At 45.7% G+C, this 18,785-nt stretch overlaps 1 protein-coding gene across 4 annotated transcripts in view; it reads right to left on the bottom strand.

The window, feature by feature from the left end:
- Positions 1–9,214, bottom strand: part of TLL2 (tolloid like 2) — a 90,758-nt gene extending 81,544 nt beyond the window's left edge. For 2 of the 4 annotated variants that reach the window (XM_051800086.1, XM_051800087.1), the window contains exon 1: positions 8,867–9,214. In XM_051800086.1, the coding sequence (XP_051656046.1) occupies positions 8,867–9,017 (151 nt within the window). In that variant the 5' untranslated portion in view covers positions 9,018–9,214. Of the gene's footprint in view, positions 1–8,197; positions 8,836–8,866 lie in introns of those variants that run through there. The other 2 variants (XM_051800089.1, XM_051800088.1) reach the window with 2 other exon arrangements.
- Positions 9,215–18,785: the final 9,571 nt, after the last annotated feature.

Genomic DNA, 18,785 nt, shown 5'->3' with positions numbered 1-18,785 from the left:
GCCAGGTACAGCCACTGTAAGTGGGAAGCAGGGCACAGTTTGTAATTACATCTCTCTCCTTCAAAGTCAGCTCTCTGAAATTCTCACCTGAAATTCAGCATGCAAAATGCCAAAAAAAACCCAGCCAATTTTGCCAAAGTTCTGAGCAACTGAAAGCACTGCTGACTAGGCAATGCTATTTGCAGGCAATGCTATTTAAGTTCAGAGTCACGCTGATGAAGAGTGTGAGACTGGGAACACCCACAGCTATGACAGGAAAAGTGGAGAAAGGTAGTTCTCAGCACCCAGTACTGTATCAACCAGCTTCTTCTAATTAAGAGACTGAGGGACTCAACTGTACTCCAATACCAGCTTTCAACACAAAAAGAGAAAGCACTCAGCAGACTTGAACTTCTGTCTTTTAACACTGTGGTACGGTTTGATCAGTGAACAGCTTTGGGGTTTGTGGATGGAGAAGTTACACAGATGCTTTTTGCTTGAGTGCTGACATTTACATGAACACAAAATGACTTGAGAGGATGCAAATTTCCATTTGGATCTAAAGCTGACCTGATTCATGGACCAGCAGCAGCTGTGGGTCTCTGACAATTTGTACCACTCAAACCAGAGGCTTGAGAAACCAAGATTTACCAATGCCTTGTATTTCCTGTGGGCTTCCTTCTCATCATGCAGTTAGAGATTTCTCTCCACTGCAAGCCAGGCTGACACAAACTGGCCAAGAAAGAACAACCAATCATTGCAAGTTCTTTAGTCAAGGGCTTCCTTGCACATTTAAGCAGTTTCTATTGGCAGGGAACCTTCCTGTTCAGGAAGTGCTAGAGTGGGTCTGAACATCAAAGTACAGGTGCCCTTGGAGATGAGCATTTCTGGAAGCTCAGCTACAACAAAGAAGAAAAAAAAAACAAAACCAAATCCAGAAGACCTAATAGCTGAATCAAAACAACAGCCACTTTCTGCTCAATCATCTGTCTCTTCTCAGTACTGAAAACAGCGCTGGTTGAAAGCAGTTTTGTTGCAGATTAATAGCTGCAATACTCATGATGCAGGAAAACCAGGTTGTTCAGTGTCAGAGGTACCTCTTTCCTTCCAAGGTTGCCCGTCTCCAAAACACCATACTGCCCTGCCAGGTCAGTGTCCCCCCAGTCCCAGCATCACCTCCTCAGCACAGACAGCTCTGGACTCTGAGTCACATAAGCCAGCCCTACCATTCCCCTCCTGTTCCTCAAAGGGAAGGGGAGGTGGGCACAGCAGCCCATCTATTACAGCAAACTGTGTGTTGCACAGAACTGGCTGATAAAGCACAGCAGGTAGATTCACAACAGGGCTGCTGCTGAGCGAGCAAGGACAGAAGAACCTACTGACCTCTGGGAGTTACTGCTGGGGTAGGAGAGGAGGTGGAGCACCCCACAGCCTGAGGAGAAAGCACTGCAGAACACCTGAGGCAGAAAGCAGAGGAGGGTCTGAGCAATCCTCCAGGCAGGGTCTGGAGAGGGATCCAGCAAAAGGGAGATGGGGGAACATCTGAAATAGATTGGTAGGAAACACAGAGGGAAGCAGGTAGAGAGCACAAAGGTCTCTGCAGCAAAGGCCACAGGGAAAAAAAGAAGGAAAATAAAGTATTAGAGAAAGCAGGCTAAAATGTATCAGTGTATGAGGCACATGTCACCGGCAATTTCCCAACAACTGATGTGTGAGCCCGAACACGTTGCAATAGTTATCTATAGTCACACAGCTCTTCCCCAGTCTGGGGCAGCAGCCACTCACCTGGGAGACACCCACAGGCACAGTTTTAGCAGGAGGAAAGAGGTTGCTTACCAGTAAAATGTACCTATTTCTTGTGTTAGTCATCCAGCAAGGTATAGGCACACTACACAGGAGGTTAGGGCAGGAAGACAACAAAAGCTCCAAGCACAACTGCAAAGGTATAATGTAATTACACAAGTAGAAAGTGCCTCCAACCAAAATCCTCGGCTTTGTGGACATTTGAGTCCTGGAAGACTTACAGCACAGTTTCTAAGTGACTTTGTCTGGGACTCTGTGACTTACTAATCTTATGCCACAGAACAGCTGAAGAATAAGCCACATAAGCCACCTTCATTGATCCAACCTGTGCAGGCTATGGTCAAGGGCAGACACCTGTGAACTGCACCCAGACTACAAAGTTCAATAAAAGCTCTGGAGAAGTATCCATGACAACTCCAAGAACCCTGTCCCCATCCTACCACTCTTTTTTAAGGAAACTAAACAAAACAGTAAAAGTCCCCTGTCCTAAATTTGCCCATCCCTTGTTCTGTCCACTGTTAAATCCCAAAGTGAGGTATAACACTGAGGATTACATAAAGCAGATCCAATACATCCCAAAAAGTGTCAAAAATCGACCATGATTTAGTCAGATCCCAAGAAGACGTATAAATACTGGAAGGACTTCAGACTCAGATCTCAAGTCCCAGTGATTATAAGGTTTTGCTCTCAAATTCCCCAGGCCAGTGGCTTCTCTGCTTGGGAATCTCAGGTGCAATAAAAGGGCCTGTGGCTATTATTTCTTTAAGCCACAGCCATTAGCTTATGCTTGGCTAGAATTATAGTAAAAGTCACCTTAAACCTTCCCTTTGAGGAGGAAGCTTCTGCTGCAGCACTACCTTACTGCAAAATATCTCTCCAGTGGCAAACAGCTGCATCATTGAAGTGTGACTCCAATAGTTTTCACCCACCTGTTTTCTGTTCCGTAACTGCTGTCACCTCCCCAAAGCAGGTAAATTAAAGACTGAACAGTCTGGTCTCTCGTTCTTTCCCAGACCACCCAAAAAGGCTCACTCAGCTTCCTCCTCGAGTATTTAACCCTTCCTGCAATGTACTAGGAAAAAAATGTAAGGAGAATGATTGCCAGTGACACCTTTCTCCTTCCTCTATAAAAGTTTGTACCAGCTCAGTAAACAAGGAATCCACAGACTGAGTCATGTCCCAGACTCTTCTTTCAAAGCACTCCTGTAAGCATTGGTAGCAAAGAGAGAAAACTTTCTTTTCTGGAAGGCCACATGCCTTCTACTGTCAGGAGACCAGGAGTCAGCTCCCAGCACTGCCACCACCAGAGTGAGTGGCCTTGGGTAAGTCTGTAGCTCCCACCACCATCTACAACTCAGACCCCACACCAGAGGCATTTGTATCTTAACCACAGCTGCACTCCTGCTTTCCATGTCAGCCCAGAGGCTTCAAAGCTTTATAGAAAATCTGTAAGATGCAAATGAGATTTCTCCACAGGCTTCTATGATTCCTAAGCAAAGAGCAGGTTGGCACATGCTCTGCCGGTGCTCCCAACATTGCTAAACCAAACAGGACCATTTGAGAGATTGCAGGAAGGCCCTTGTCAAGAGGCGAGTGGGCACAGCCTGTAAAGAGCTTTCAAGTTGCCCTGTTAACATTATGGATTTGTGCTTCCAACAGGGAAAGCAGCATCTGCATCCCACTCAAAACCCAAGCAATATTCAAACGACCCTGACTTTACAGATCCTCTCTCCTCTTTCTCATTTGATTACCCCCTCAAGGCTTTCAGTTCCTAATAGCAAATTCCTCAGCTGCCCATAGAAATGTCTGCACCAAGCCCCAGTGAAAATGTGCTATCTCCAGAACAAAAGCCACTGTGCCTGTGCAGAGGAAGAGCTGTGAGGAAAAGAACATCAGTGGAGCACAGTTTACGTCTCTCAGGACAGGACTCAGTGTGAGACCTCTAAATGCATGGGGCATTTAGAAGCTGGTGGATCAAATCAGCAGGTCAAACAGGAACATGGATGCACAGGAACACCTTGTGACTGGGCAAGCAGTATCCACACTTGAAGGAGCAGTGGCTTGCAGGAAAAGATGTACTATCATTGCCAAACTGCTTCTCTAATAACTAGAAACCAGGAGATATGGGACTGCTACTCAGTTGGTGCCCCCTCACACCTCTTGTCTCAGTTCTTCCTCTTTTGAGCTCACATCTTAAGTACTCCACAAAATCCTTAGAGGCTAACTCCCTTTCTAGGTGCTATCTTCCTGCCAGAGTCCTGCTCTGTTTTGTAGCCTCCCCAGGTCAGGCTCTGCCCGCTCAGAGCACTGCAAGCAAAAGCCATCAAGAGATCAAAGTCTCACGGAAAGAAGCTGAGCTTGCTTGCAAGGCTCATTTGTAACTATATGCAACTCCTCCTTGGTCTGGCTTTCCTCAGCAACACAAACCCTCCTGAAGGGCTCTTGAGACACGCACAAGCAGCAGGAGCCCAAGACCCTTTTGGCCTGTGCCTCAGGAGCATATGGCTGGGCAGGCAGCTCTGCCAGTCTCCTAACACAAAGACATGCACAGAGAAACACTGCATTTGGCCTGGGAGTCAAGACATGTGGGTTGGCCTGTGTCCGGACTCAGTCAGCCTGTAGTCAGGACATGTCACACCAGAATAAACTGCCCAGAGCAGAGAGAAATGGGACTCCAACACAGAACACCCTCAATGGACCCTGGAAGGTGAGATACTGAGGGAAACGTCAGGTCTTGGAAAGCAACACTGCACCTCCAGCTCAAAAAGGGCAGGAGGTACCATGGTAGGAGCCAAGCACCCAGGAACCAAGATGCTGAGACCAAACTGCAATTTCTTCTCCACCCCTGCTGATTTGGCAAGTAGCAAAGAGCTTCATGGCAGGTTTGAGCTGGAGGGAAGGGGTCATCGAGCCTGTATACATCCAGAGGACGAGTTATTCAGTGCCCAGCTCTCCTTCCTATTTACACCTCCCAACTCCCCTTGTTGACATAACTTGGACGATATCATCCCCAGAGGTTACTTTGAACCTCAGGGATTCTGCTCTTCACCTCAAATTAAAGTTTGTATAAGCTCACACCAAAATAACTACCAGAACAAATTACAGCCTATTTAATTCCTTTGGTTCCAGTTTGCCTGAGGAGCCCCAGAAGGACATGCTTGTTTTGTTTAGAAGGCATCCATAGTTCCTCTTGCTGCCTGCCTGTCATGCAGCCTCACTCAGACCTGCACACTGGGCAGAGTGTCCTTAATTGGATCCCCTAAGCAGCAGATCCATCCAAAGCACATGTCAGGCTTATGACATTTTTCCACCTATTACAAAGCAGATCTGGGCAGAACCTTTGTACCGTTCCCTTTGAAAAGCTCCAGTGACCTGCTGCAACACTCAGCAAAACCTACCTCAGAGTCAGCACTGCCACCTTCCCTGGCAACTCAACCTGACAGTGCAGCCCCGTCTCAGATGCCCTTTGATCAGCTGTTTAGGAATCTCACCCTTTCTTTTTGCCCTATAAATAGGCAGGAAAGCAGCCACATTAGGAAAAGAAAATCCTGGTTGGCTGGAGTTAAGAGCTTGAGCAGCAGTGGAGTGATGGCCCATCAGCTGAGCCCAGGTAACTGGGCATGTGTTGATACCAGTACCTCAGTGGTTGCAGTGATTTAGGTTACTGCCCTGTGCTGTCCCTCCTGCCTTGCTGCAGGAGACTATTACATCCTTTGCTAATGCAACAGAGAGGAGCGTGTGCCAGGCTTTTCACTCCCAGTCTAGCAGATCAACCATCGCCAGTCTGCACTCAACGTCAGGGCATGAGCTGCAGGGGTGAGGAACTGCCAAGCTTTCATGTCATAACCTGCCAGTTCTAAATCCATCACAGCCTCTGGGTCAGAGCCATTAGCCCGCAGGAAAAAAAAAATAAAAATGTAAAGCACTGTAGTTTTAACAGCTTTGGAAATCATGTAAGCATTTTGTCTTCACAATGGGCTAAGAGCCTGCATTCAATCTGCAGCCACAAGACCATGCACAGGAGCCTGTGCCTACAGCAGCGATGGAAACATCACCACAACTCTCGCAGTTCCAGCTCTGTTTCCACAGACCATCAAAAACTCTCCCTTACAAGACATACTGGACACCTGAGCTTTTCACAGTAGGTCTCCAACCACTGCCCTCTCTCCAGATACCGAACTGTCCCACGACTGAAAGAACTCAGGCCCAAGAAAGTTAAGAAGAATTGTCACAGTTATAGCTCATCAGGAACAGAGTGTGACAGACTTCACAAACAGACATTAGACAACAGCCCTGACAGGTCCTCTTGGAGGGACAACTCCAACAGTGTCTTCACCTTGCCTCACTTGCAGAAACAGATCTCTTCACTTATTAATCCTAGTTGAACTAACCCTTTGAGATGGTGTTTGCAGCAGTGAACACCTGCTTAGCTCCACTAATGGTCTAGGACTGGAAGAGGAAAAAAGGCTGCGACTGCAAAGCAGGGTCTAACACAGGTCCACATGGTACAAGTCTTGTTTGGTTTGTCTTGGGGCTAACTTTAAAAACTGGAACCATTCAGTGCACAGAGATAGGTACATGGCATGTAAGGAGTGTCCTGGTCCTTAAGTGCTCTGCACTTTAGGTTGATGCAGCCACATGGAGAGAAACTGGATCAGAGACCCTGGAAGCACAGCCAGTCAGGACAGACTGAAAGAACCAGTATCTTTCTTCCACAGAAAAGAAGACTGAAACTTGAGAAAGCCGGTAACGGTGCTCACCAGTGCTCACCAGTACAAGAGGCTGCAGCAAAGCAGTGACCTCCGCACGCACACAGACTGGGTGAGAAAGGCAGACTCAAACTACAGTGCTGGAGCCTCAGGTCAGACAACAAGGAAGCCAAAGCAATGCTGGGCTAGGCTGCCTGGCAGCCCCCACCACAGACAGCTGTGTGCCAACACCATCAGAAACACCAGCCTGGTCCTGAGTTCCAGAAAAGGAACCACCTGTGTGACCTCCACAGGTGTTGTTCATTCCTTCCTTTCTATCGGAAAGAAGACATTGGAAAAGCATGAGAAGCAAACACTGAGAAGTCAGAAAATAAAGATCATTTCTGCCATTTATCCTGCCTGAATTAACAGGAATAACACACAAAGTTTTTCTGCCCACCATGAGAGGAGGTGTTGATGTACAATGAAGGGAGGCTGTCATTGGCAGTCCAGGGTCTTCTCTGTGTGCATACAGAAGCAAGAGGGAGAGTGCTTGGGAGAGGGGGGTACTTCAGGAGAAGAAAAAAAAAAAAGGGTCCTGCAGCAAAGGCAGGTAGATGGAAGATTGGGAAAATATTTTTTTTTTCCTTTTCTGCCACAGGTTCCCTGTCAGATGTAGGGAAATCAAATAAAGTAAATGTTCTCTATGTGGTCCTTAAAAGAGCATTCCTCATCCTTCGCATATTTGACCTGACAGCAACACTCAAGAGTCACAAGTGCAAGTGAGGCACACTGGAGACACTGCTATAACTGGGAGGAGAAAGCAAGGAAACATTTTCAGACAGGAAGGCCAAAGCACTGTACCTGTAGCTCTCTAAGTCTAAACCATAGCTGTGTCATCAACAACTAGTTCCACTGGAAAGAGAGAGGTCAATTCATTACCATTTAGAAGGAGACACAAATACAGTACAGCCCAAACCATATATCAAATGACAGATGACTTGCTGATCAAGGGAATGTTTTGCACAAAAAATATTCTGTGGAGAGGACTGAGCTGAAATTTGGAAGAAAACCTACCACACTCAGCCCACATACAAGGCCAGTTAAACTTGCTGTACCAGGCAGAGGGGCTCTGATAGACATTACCTTGACAGAGCTCATCTATGTGAGCAGATACAGCTGCGAGTCCCCCAAAAGCAGGCAGGACAGAGCTGATAACAAGGGAAGCTATCACCAAGGGACACTAAGGAACAGGTAGAAGCAAATTTGGGGGGGCTAAACCCTAACCCAAAAGACCAAGAACACCACACAAAAAGAAACTGCTTTTTTTCAACTCCTACAATACTAAGAAAACAGGACTGTGCACAAACTTATTTGTAAATGGAACATGACAATCGAGGTATCAGTTGCCAATTTCCCAGCAGAGAAGCAATTCATGAGACCATGACATTCTCTGATAGCTGGAACCAAAAAGAATTACAGTCACAACAAGAGTACCTCTCAGTTTTCCAGAGAGAAAACCTGGGTCCACGTTCCCTTTAAATTAAGGGAATTCAACATTAGGGACAACGGCAGCTCTTGAAGAAATGAAATGGATAAAAAGGGTTGCAACGAGCACAGAACTGAGTGCATTTTTAACAGGGGAACGAAAAACTTCAAGGGGATGGAGGGAGCAGCTGGAGGCTTCCCGGAGAGGATGCGGCAACTCGCAGGCAGCTCTAGAGTACCTGGATCCCCCGGGAGGCTGGGCTATGCCTGAGGCGGGTCTCACCAGCTCCCTGCCGCCGGGGAGCCCCGGAGAGCCCCGCCGCGCTCCCGCCGCTCCAGGGCACGCACCGCAACTTCGGGCCGGACAGAGCTCGGGACAAGTTGGAACAGCTGCCAACAGGCTGCAAAAATGCACAGAAAAAGCCAATGGGGGCGGCGGGGGGGGGGGAGTACGGGGGCAACCCCGAAATGCAAAGCACGGCCGCACATTTCCCTGGCTTTGCAGAGGGGGATCTCGCGCGGGAGGGAGGGGGACAGGTGGGGGAGCGAAGAGATGCGGGAGTCGAGGGTGATTTAAAAAAAAAAAGCCAGGCATAGCCTCCCAGCCGGGGCTGCAGCCCCCAGGCAACGGGGACAGCGGGGCGCAGGCTGGGACACGAGAACGCTCCCGCACCGGCGGGCCGGGGAGCGGCGGGGGAGCTCGCCGGGCGTCCGCGGGGTTCGGGAGGGCACCGGGATGCCGAGGCGGCTCCGGCCGGGACGGGGGGCTCCCGCCGCCGCCAGGTGAGCCTGGGCACAGTCCGGCCGGGCGGCCCCGCGGCACCGAGGAGCGCTCCGCAGGGACACCTGTCCACCACCGCCGTGCTTCCAAACTTTCTCCCGGAGTTGCAGCCAGCCCGCTTCCCTACCGGCTTTGCAAGGATCGCGGTACTCCATCAGCTCTTCTGCCGTCTCCGGCTCCCCCAGCGTTAAGGAGGCTCCCGGTCCGGCTGTCCCCGCGGCAGGTAGGATGAGCAGGGACAGCAGCAGGCGGCGGAGCGGGGCGGCCCCGCGGCCCATGTCGGCGGAGCGCTGCGGAGCGGAGCGGAGCGGAGCGGGGCGGGGCGGGCGGGCGGCGCGGCTGCCCGGGGTGCGGGCACTGCGCGGCGGGAGCGGCCGCGCCGCCACCGGGGCCGCGGGGGGCGCCGCCGCTGTCACTCAACGCGCGGGCGGCCAATCACGGCCGCGCCCGCGCCTCTGCCCCGCCCCCGGCGGGCCCCGCGGCCCCGCCCGGCCCGGGGCGCTGCGGACCCCGAGGGCGGGGAAGGCGCTCCCGCCCGCCGCACTCGGGAGGGAGAGCTCCGGTTACGGTTACGGCAGAAATTAAAAATTTAGAGAATATCGGTATTGTAGTTAATTACTACTGTTGTTGTTATTTCTCCCTCAAAATAATCGGCGCTTCAGCGGCGGCTAAAGAGAATTAGCTGACCCGCTGCCGGGAGAAACAGTATCGCAGCCTCCCGTGCCTAAGTGGAGTTGTTAGACCACAGATGTGGAACGATAGGGAAAAAAACCCACGAACTAAAGAACGGGCGAAATTAAGAAAGATGGAACTAGACATCAGGGTGTGTGTTAATCTCTCTCACCTGCTTGTAGCAGTTTTCAAGGGCAGCTGGGCTGTTTTACTGGAAATTTGGGCTTTGGGATGATCCATATGCAGCAAGGCCTGGGAAATTAGGGAGATGGATCGTGTGTGAGATGCCCAGTTGCATCCAAATCTACACTGTGGTATCTGAGCTGGTGGACCCCAGCTGCCTGAGGCTATACAATATTTTGGACATCTCTAACAGCAGAGCATAGGGAACACATTGGAAAGCATCATACTTTTAAGGCTGCTGTCTTGTGATGGAGGTAGTTCACACAGGCAGGATGTCTCTGCTATTTCCATAGTGACCATAGGGAAAGGGCAGATGCCCAAAGCCCAGTCACCTCACCAGAAGCTGAAGAGGGCCAGCCAGGTGCTTCCATATAAATTCAACACTGCATAGGGCAGCCTCTGGTCTGACAAGATGTTACAGTCTGAGTCTGGAGCAATAGCTATGGGTAGATCATCTGTTCTCATGCTGCTCAGCAGATGTAGCATTGGGCAGAGACAGTACAGACGCTATACTGGTGAGCAGAGGAGAGTTGACAAGTGTACAAGCTCAGTGGGGGGTTCCTGGGGTGAACATGCATCCCATAATCTTCCTGTGCCATAACTCTGCTCCTTCAGCTGAGTACTTCCAAGCTCCCACGGCAGGATCTTCATTTGCCATTTGCATTTGCCATTACAGCATGGGCTGCAAACCCTCCCTTCTCTAAGACAGATAATAGTTTACCACCAGCTATCCATAAATTTGTCACTTCTCTTCTAGCCTACAGCAATGAATGATAACTGAGCATAAAAAGGCACAACATGATTCAGGCACCTCCTGAGCAGCAAAGCAGGCTACTGCAAACTATTCCTGACTGTTCCCCCTGCCTCTCATTTAATATTGTCTTCCCAGAAAAGATAAAGTCAGGAAAATAAAATCCTCTCTAAACCTTCACAAAGACTAAAAGGGCTGCATTAAATCCTGACACAAAGACCATAATGAAAAGCTCTGCTAATCAAACACACTGAAGTTTTTTACAACTGGTCCAAAGAAATGCAGCAGCTGGTCCAAGACCTGCATTCAACCTCTAACATCAGTGGTTCTGGCAATAGCTGAGCAGAAGACACACTGTTTCCTCCACTTTGTGCTTCCAAGCAGGTCCTAGAGGATCAATGGAGAAACCTGAAGGAAAGGGATGAGCGGGGGGGGAAGTCTGTGTCACCCATGCGGGAAAGTCTCAGGCTACTCCAGAAGTTGTCACTCAAAGGGGAGGAAGAGAAAACCTGCATGGGAAAGGTCTTGTATTTTCACTGGAAGAGTGAAACATCCTTTTGCTATACCAATCTTGGCAAAATGAGGCAAAACCAGGAATAATAAGAACATATTTCAATGCATGTGTCAAGGTTGTGATGAGGACTTACTGCTAATGCTGGATAGCAAACACCTGCCTAGTTGTGTGCTTTCCCTGACAATATTCATTCCAAACTCCCTGCCCTTCACTCCTCACTGATGGTCACCAAATTGGGTATGTAACACCAAATAAAGCTGTTGAGATCAAGCCTGAAGAATATGGGCACTTTGAACAGAAGGCCTAAGTGAAGGGCTCACACTTGGGAAGATTTGAAATGCTGACCCATCCACTGATAAGTGTCCTGAACAGAGACAATGAAAGGAATGGTAACTTTGGAAATCAGTCTAGCACCTGAGCAAAGAAGCACCTTGCTGCACCACCTTAGCAGAAAATTTGACAGGGGTTTTAGGTACAACTCTCAAAGACCTGAGCACAGGGAACAGAGAAAAGACAGTTCATTCAAATATGTAAAGGCTGGACCAAGGAAGATTTAGGTGTCAGGCCAAGCTTTCTAGCAGTAAAACAGGGAAACACTAGACCAGATTGCCAGAAGAATCAGGGAGTTTCCATCGCTGTATGTTTTTGAAGAGGAATGTAGACAAACATACATCAGAATAAACTTAGTAAGGTAACCATATCCATCTCTTAAGTTTTATACTGCTCATTACCACACTAACAACTTTTATTTTTTCTGCATTAGGTTGCTATTTTCTATGATTTTGTCAGACAGTGCCCAATTTTGAAATGAAAAGCTGATCACCTCTCTGTGCTTCAGAAGAACTCCCAGCTTTTATGAGCTAGGTACTCTTTTCTCTCTGTAGAGAAGGTCTTGGCAACATTGCTTTCTGAGTGTATGGGAAGCTGGAAAATAAAAGCTTGAATCCTTGTAAGAGTAGTCAACATTGTGTCATCACTGTCATCACTGTGGAGAGCTGGGCTGTCACACAGTAAGAACAGCCTTTTGTCTGCATGGAAATTGCTTGTCAGCTTCTTCCAGGATATCAGTCTATGCTGGGGAGTCCAACCTCTGCATACAGAAGCTCTATTACAGACATGGATGGACATACAATAGGACATACTACAGCTTTGAAGGAGGAAGAGAGCAAAGTAAAATGCGGATCCTTGTTTGTGCAATTAGAATGAGTCTGTGAGGGAGTTCAGAGGAATCTATCACTATTTTACACACACAAACAATAAAGTTGCCCTACTACAGTGGACTCTAATGTGAAAGCTGCTCAAACCTTCTAGAAATAGCTCTCAGTAAAAACCATACCACTTTGCAACTGGCAGCCAAAACAGTGTACACAGAGTAATGACTGCTATCTTGTGTTTAGGAGATGGGTTCACGTCATCTTGATTTGCAGGTGCCACATCAGTGCAAATAAGGAACAATGAAAGCCCTGTGAAAGGATCTTTTTCATCTGAGCTGGTAAAACAGTTGGAGAAGTCTCATAACAGCAGTGCACCTCATGACACCAACAGCTAACTATCTGGAAAGAAAACAATCCATATCCATCGCTGGCAAAGGTAGCCTTTTCCTTTGCAGAATTCTCTCCTGCCCAACACATACAAACAAAATCCGCTGTCCTTTCAAGCCTCGCTGAGCAAGAATGCACACAGCTCTTTCTGAATAGCATCAATGAGCAAAGCTATGTGTGAGCTACTTAGTGCTGGTGGAATATCCCTGCACACATCACGTCCCAAGGCCAAAACACACACAAAGTTTGTTAGGTCTTCCACAAGACCTGCTTCTTCCCTCTTGCCAACACTTGGGGTCCACCAAATCTCCTAACAAAGTGAATGAAGCACCACTCCCCCTTGGAGCCTGTCCCACTGCTGATTCCTCAGCTCTTGGCAAGTTTACAAAAAACCAAACACATCAAGCTAGTTACATCACCTATACAAGGGCAGATGGAGCTGGGGCACACCCCTCTGAACCCAGAGAATTCTTTTCTTCTTCCATTTGCATTCCAGAACTCCTCACTTCTCCTTAAACTTCTTTCATTACTTCTTTTTATGGTAGGAAAGAACTCCTGCTGCAGGTGTAGCCCGATGTGCTGTGCATCACTGCCTACAGGCACCACAGGACACTGCACAACCATCACACTCCCTCTGCCTCGGCACACTCTATCAAAGGCTCATTTACTCTGTTAGTACCATTACAGGCTTCCCACCCTGATGGAGCCTGTTCACTTCCCCATCTCCTTTTTCTCTGTCTGATTTATCTAGCAGTCTATTGCTCTCGACTCCCCTTATCACTCATGGAGTTGACCACTCTTGGGACGTCCCTTCTTCCCAGCTTGACCACTGTCATGGACAAATCCAGGTGATAAAATGAATATCGACCCCTGCTCTCTCCTTTCCATCACCCATTTTAGTCTCTCCTGCAATAGGTTGGGGGTGAGTAATTTTTTATCAAGTTTATTGCATTGTCACCCAGGAAATACCTGCCATAAGGGTAAATGATTTGCTATCCAAAATGAATCTTTAAAGGTGCTGACACATATGTGCTTAAATGAGTTCCAGAGGTTCTGAAATCCGCTGTACAGACTGCAGTCACAGACACATTCACCTGTGCTTAAAAAGCTCAACATACATTTAACACAGTCCTGTCATAAATAGGCAGTGACACTTAAGGAAACTAGGATTAAGTAAGTCATGGTTGGAAAATTCCTTTTTGTTCAACAAAGTAGCAGCAAGCAAGATTTTAAGTAATCCCACATATAAAAAAGCACCAAGTATTTTTCCCATCATTACTGCCATCTTTCAGCTATGTGAGAAAAACCAAGATACTTCTGGGGTAATTTTGAGCTGTACAGGCACAAGCTGTGGGAGGCAGGGAGAGAAATCTGTCTTGTCTGGAAGTATGAATTTTGGCTTGACCACTGGTTCCCAAAATGAGGCATGTCAAACTGATGTTTCATTACTTCACTTAAAATCCATTTTCAGGGTTCATACAGGAGTCAGTTGTGCTTGGAAAGCATTGAGCAAAGCTGGTGGTTCTGGTGATCATTGCAGCAAGGTTAAGCAGAAGGGCATGGGAACATCTTTGGAAAAGCATTTGCCAGTTCAAAATTTCAAAAGGTGAATCCACTGGTTTTTTCAAAGTATTTTTTGCCATAGGAAAAATTCTGTCTTATTTTTTTCTCTTTGCATAGAGGAATAAATCTGGTAGAGTATAAACATTACCCCAGTCCTCTGCTATGAGACAAAGATGGGATAGCTGCATTTCCCTGTTCACAGGCAAGCATCCTTTACAGAGGCTGGTAGCATATGCTACCTGTGTTTAGGCTGTTTCACAAGTGGGTAGAATTTAATGAATCTCTCAGAAAAGATGTTGCTTCATGAAGAATTGCCTTAGAGAATTTTCCCAGTTACAGTTTCTGCACAGGATTTTTGTACATAGATTTATCTATAGTAACATCTTCATCCAAACCACACACTTGGCTGTGGCACAGAACATGCAGGTATTTCCTCTCATTGGGTAAGCAATACTTCAAAATAGGTTCATCTTACAAGTCATCCTTCAGATCACTAAAACAAGGAATGGTGATTTCCTTTTTCATTATTTATTTCACTAAACATATAATTAAAAAATGTTGTAATTTCAGCTTCAGGTGAAGGCTGGTGTTTGATCACTTTCTGATAGTGAAATAAATTTAAAACTATCCTCAACAAAAATCAACTTTCAGCTAAACAATTTCAAATTACAAGAAATGATTCTGCAGAATTTGAATGCAGAACTTAAGTAACTTAATGGCATCTCTTCAACATTGTATTACACAGATCTCCAACTCTTGCAGGTTAATGGGTGCCTGACTGAAAAACTGACACATCTCTTTGTAAAACAAACAGTAGGTCATGCTCATTATTCACCTGCCAACTTCTGGCCCGATATTATAAGGAAATGAGGAGAAAATTTCCATCCCATTCTTGCAGTTACTCCTCTAGCAGAGCAAGAAAAGCCTCACACTAAGCTAATTACATAACCCACTTTTCTGAGCCCAATCAAATGATAAGACTAGCAATTCAGAATGAAAAAACAACATAAAACTAAATCAAAAGGAGAATTACATCTCTAGTAGCACTAGTGAAAGCACTAGAAAAGCACTGTGCCTTGCCTAGTGCTTTAATATATCCCACATTCTGACATTCCTGATACAAACCTTTGGGAAATGAGAATGAGCATCCACAAAAACTTCCTTAGGTTCAGTATTGTGTAATGTTCTCATGATGTTCTCTGCCCTGTTTGAAAGCTTCTCAGGAGTTAAGTTACTACAGATCTCAAAACATTTCAGAAACCAAAGAAATGCCTGTGACACACAGTCTTCAGGAAAAAAATATTTACACATACATTTGGTATCTAACTGTAGCATGTTTTTCTAGGTCAGTCAGCTTGTTAGACAGAACTGCGAGAGACTGGACTTTTTTTCCCCAGATCCAGGATTTCCAGTTTATAGGGTTTAGGTCTAGGCTTTGGTGAATTGGAATCTATCTAGGTAACTACTGCATCATATGGGTAGGCATGCCTCACAATACTAGGAGAATCCTAAAATCACAGATCTGTAATTGTACATAAACTCTCAATTCTAAAAATGCATGTACTTTCTGGACTGTGTAGTCACATAATGCCAGCTGAAGGATAAGCATGAGCTTGTACAGTTATGTTTTGGAATGCTCCAAGCCTGATTCTGAAGGAGATCTTCTATCTAGAATGTATGAAAAGTTCCAATGGGTTTGGTTTTCATAAGGAAAGAAGCCTCAGCATGCTAGAACCTCCAGAGATTTGATATATTGTTCTGTATTTTATATTAGGAGCTGGTGAGAAAATTAATGTATCAACAAGCCAAACATGTTGGTAGCAGCTAATAAGATCCCCCTTGTTCACGGCCCATGAGTCCTTGGTTTATTGCAAGAGCCTTGCACCTTATCAAGTACACTGATAAAAATAAAAGAACTGGTACAGGACTGGGGGCAATGACACTGTGACAGCAAATTTGTCTCCAGGCCTGTCTTCAAGATAGGTTAGTCCACCAGATAAAAAAGCCTTTTTCTTACCCTTTTCCCGAGTTTCTGTCCTTTAAAGTGATTCTCTCCAAGAACTGCTTGAATTTCCTGGAACTGCACTTCCAGCCTTCCAGCTTCATGGGTTCTCTCATCATCTTTACAATTCCACACCGCCCCCCTCAAGCCACAACCCAAAAATTGGAGGAAAAATTTCAGAAGCACCAAACTAATAATGAAAATAAATACTGTAACAGTCCCTTCTCTGAACTGAAAAAGCATCTACCAGAGAAAAGCACAAGCTGTGAGGAACTACTTGTAGAACTCACATGCAGATGTCTCCTCTGCAAGTTATGAGAATTTTCTCACTGAAGCCACTTAGCAAAATGGAAATGTTCCCTTGAGAGGCTTTGGAAAACAAACTGGACCAAAACTTTTTTTCCCTCCTGGGGTACGATGCTCCTGAAGAATGCAAGCCATAAACACACTGCTTCAAAACTTTCAAGTGTGGCTTTATTCCAAAGGAAGTCCAACAAGCAGGGGATTTTATGACTTCATGGCTAACCCTGGTAAACAGATACTTGTTTTAGACAGCAGCAGTGCCAACAGCTATTGCAAGGCTGCTCTACCATAGTGCATTTAGCTAGGAAAGATCCAAGGGATCCAAAACTGGAATTCTTTTTCAATCTACAGTTCCAACAGACTTAAAATGAACCACAAGCTGCACAGTTAAGAATGCATTCAAGACAACAGGACCCCTCTACTCCAGCTCCAAATATTCAGCTTACTTGTCCACAGACTGGAGAAGAGACTTGTCTTTTCTTGAGCTGATGCTTCCTGGACACATTCCAATGGAAAAACTGCTGATGCACGCACAATTACAGAATTCTGCTGTCTTCAGTGAGGCTGTGTATATATACTTCATTGGCAAATTTGGCTAGATGCTGGTGATGCTGAAGCCAGAGCAAAATGTAACTTTCTCCTTTGTGTTAGCTCTGCAGTAATGACACTGATAAGAATGTGCTATCAATTTTACCCGGCTTTAGTACCATAAGAGCAAAAAGTATTAGGGTTTGGGGTTTGTTTTTTGTCCTGAAACTTGTTAAAGAAATACACCTAAGACTACCCTACAGAAAACAATTTGTGTGCCCTGTACACAATTTCGAATGTAATTCTGCAGAGGAATTAATAGACATCGTTGCTTCACAACATTCAGACATCAGAGAGCATAATGTAATGTTTATTTGCAGTCTCCATTACCTCCAGTCCAGCTTTCATCAATTTTCATACACAAAATACCAGAGGTGTTTTCTATATGCACTCTGCCTCAACTGAAAAGATTTACAATTGTACTTATCTAAAACATTTGGTCAAGATTGGCTATTGCTTATGCAACTATTTACTCAATTCCCTGGCCTCTGTACCAGCAGTGGGAAGAGAAGCACTGACCAGCCAATTGAAAGGTTATCAAAAAGCCTGAATTCAAGAACCAGAAACTCCTAAGGAACAACCATGTTAAGAGGAGTGTTGTCCATAAGAACTTTATTTCTTCCATAAAAGAAGAAGGACTACATCATCTAAGCAGAGAGCTTCCAAATTCTATTAAGCAAGGTGGTTTAAGCTGCACCCATGGGGTTTTTTGGGGGGAGGAGGGATAGGAGGGAGGAGAGGGGGAGGACAAATAGCCTTCCCCCAAACAGCAACCATATAGACAAGCTGTTGAAAACTGGTCACATTTTGCACTCCTTCAGAAACCAAAAGGGAAAAAACAAAGAAAACCCCCCAACTTGCGTGCTCGGGTGGATGTATAAAAATGTCAATTATTTAAACATAGTACTTCTCTGGAGGAACTTGCTTGCAGAAATTAAAGCAATGCCTGTGCAGTATCTATCTTTTCAATGTCACTTTAAAAGATATACAATCCTATCTGGATATGTGAAAGCTAATAATGCCAGAGGATAGAGAAAGCAAGTAGGCAGCCCACCATTCTGTGGCATTAAAAAGTGATTAAATGAAATTCCCAAACAGTTTAGTGACATTTCTGATAGACTAATCATATAGCAGTATTCTAAATAGAGAAACGGACTCATTATCAAAATATTCCCTTTAAAAAAACTTGTAACTTGGCAGAGTACTTAATGTATATATTGTGTGGAGATAATGGCTTCTCACTTCAGATTTAGAGGAATATGGATGAAAAGAGGGCTTCCCACAGCTGTATGCACTAGAAGTACTAGTACAATATCCAGACTTTGCTTTAAGTCTCCATGTTTTGGAACAAAGGAAAACTAACTATTGACCTAGTTTATAAGCTCATCTTAAAATCAGCCTGTACTTTAAAACTAAAAAAAATTATTTTATTCAACAGCAGAGTGTTCACCTACAGACACCAATGATTCACTTGAAGCAAAACTTAATTATTTTCGGACAGACTGGTTAAAATTGGCCAGGGAAATCAGAGCTGAAAGCTCAAACACTTTTCAGACATACAGCAGGATGCACTGCTTCCCACTATTACCTACCTGTAGAGTTCCCCCAGGCTCCAACCCAACGCTGCCAAAACACGGATGTTTCTCATTGTGGCTACTGCATTATCAGTGCTTTTTATATAGAGACAATACAGTGCTAGTCAATACAAATACTTGGCTCATTTTTTAAATTCAAGAAGTTGCCTTCTCCATGGCAGGTGTTCTATTTCAGACAGCCACACTGATCAAAACATCCCTACATGGCAGATGCCTAAAAAAAACCCATTAAAAAAATCAAGCCAAGTGGCTCTCAAATCTGTCACAAACACATTCAGGATATTTCTAGCTAAATACAGTGCATAATTAACAGTGATCTTAGAAAGACTTAACC

This window comes from Manacus candei, unplaced genomic scaffold (assembly GCF_025592945.1).
Source record: "Manacus candei isolate 608988 ecotype Guabito, Panama unplaced genomic scaffold, ASM2559294v1 h1tg000050l, whole genome shotgun sequence".
In the NCBI taxonomy this organism is placed as follows: domain Eukaryota; kingdom Metazoa; phylum Chordata; class Aves; order Passeriformes; family Pipridae; genus Manacus; species Manacus candei.
The sequence above is the reverse complement of the archived record's forward strand: the minus strand, read 5'-3'. Positions and strand labels throughout refer to the sequence as shown.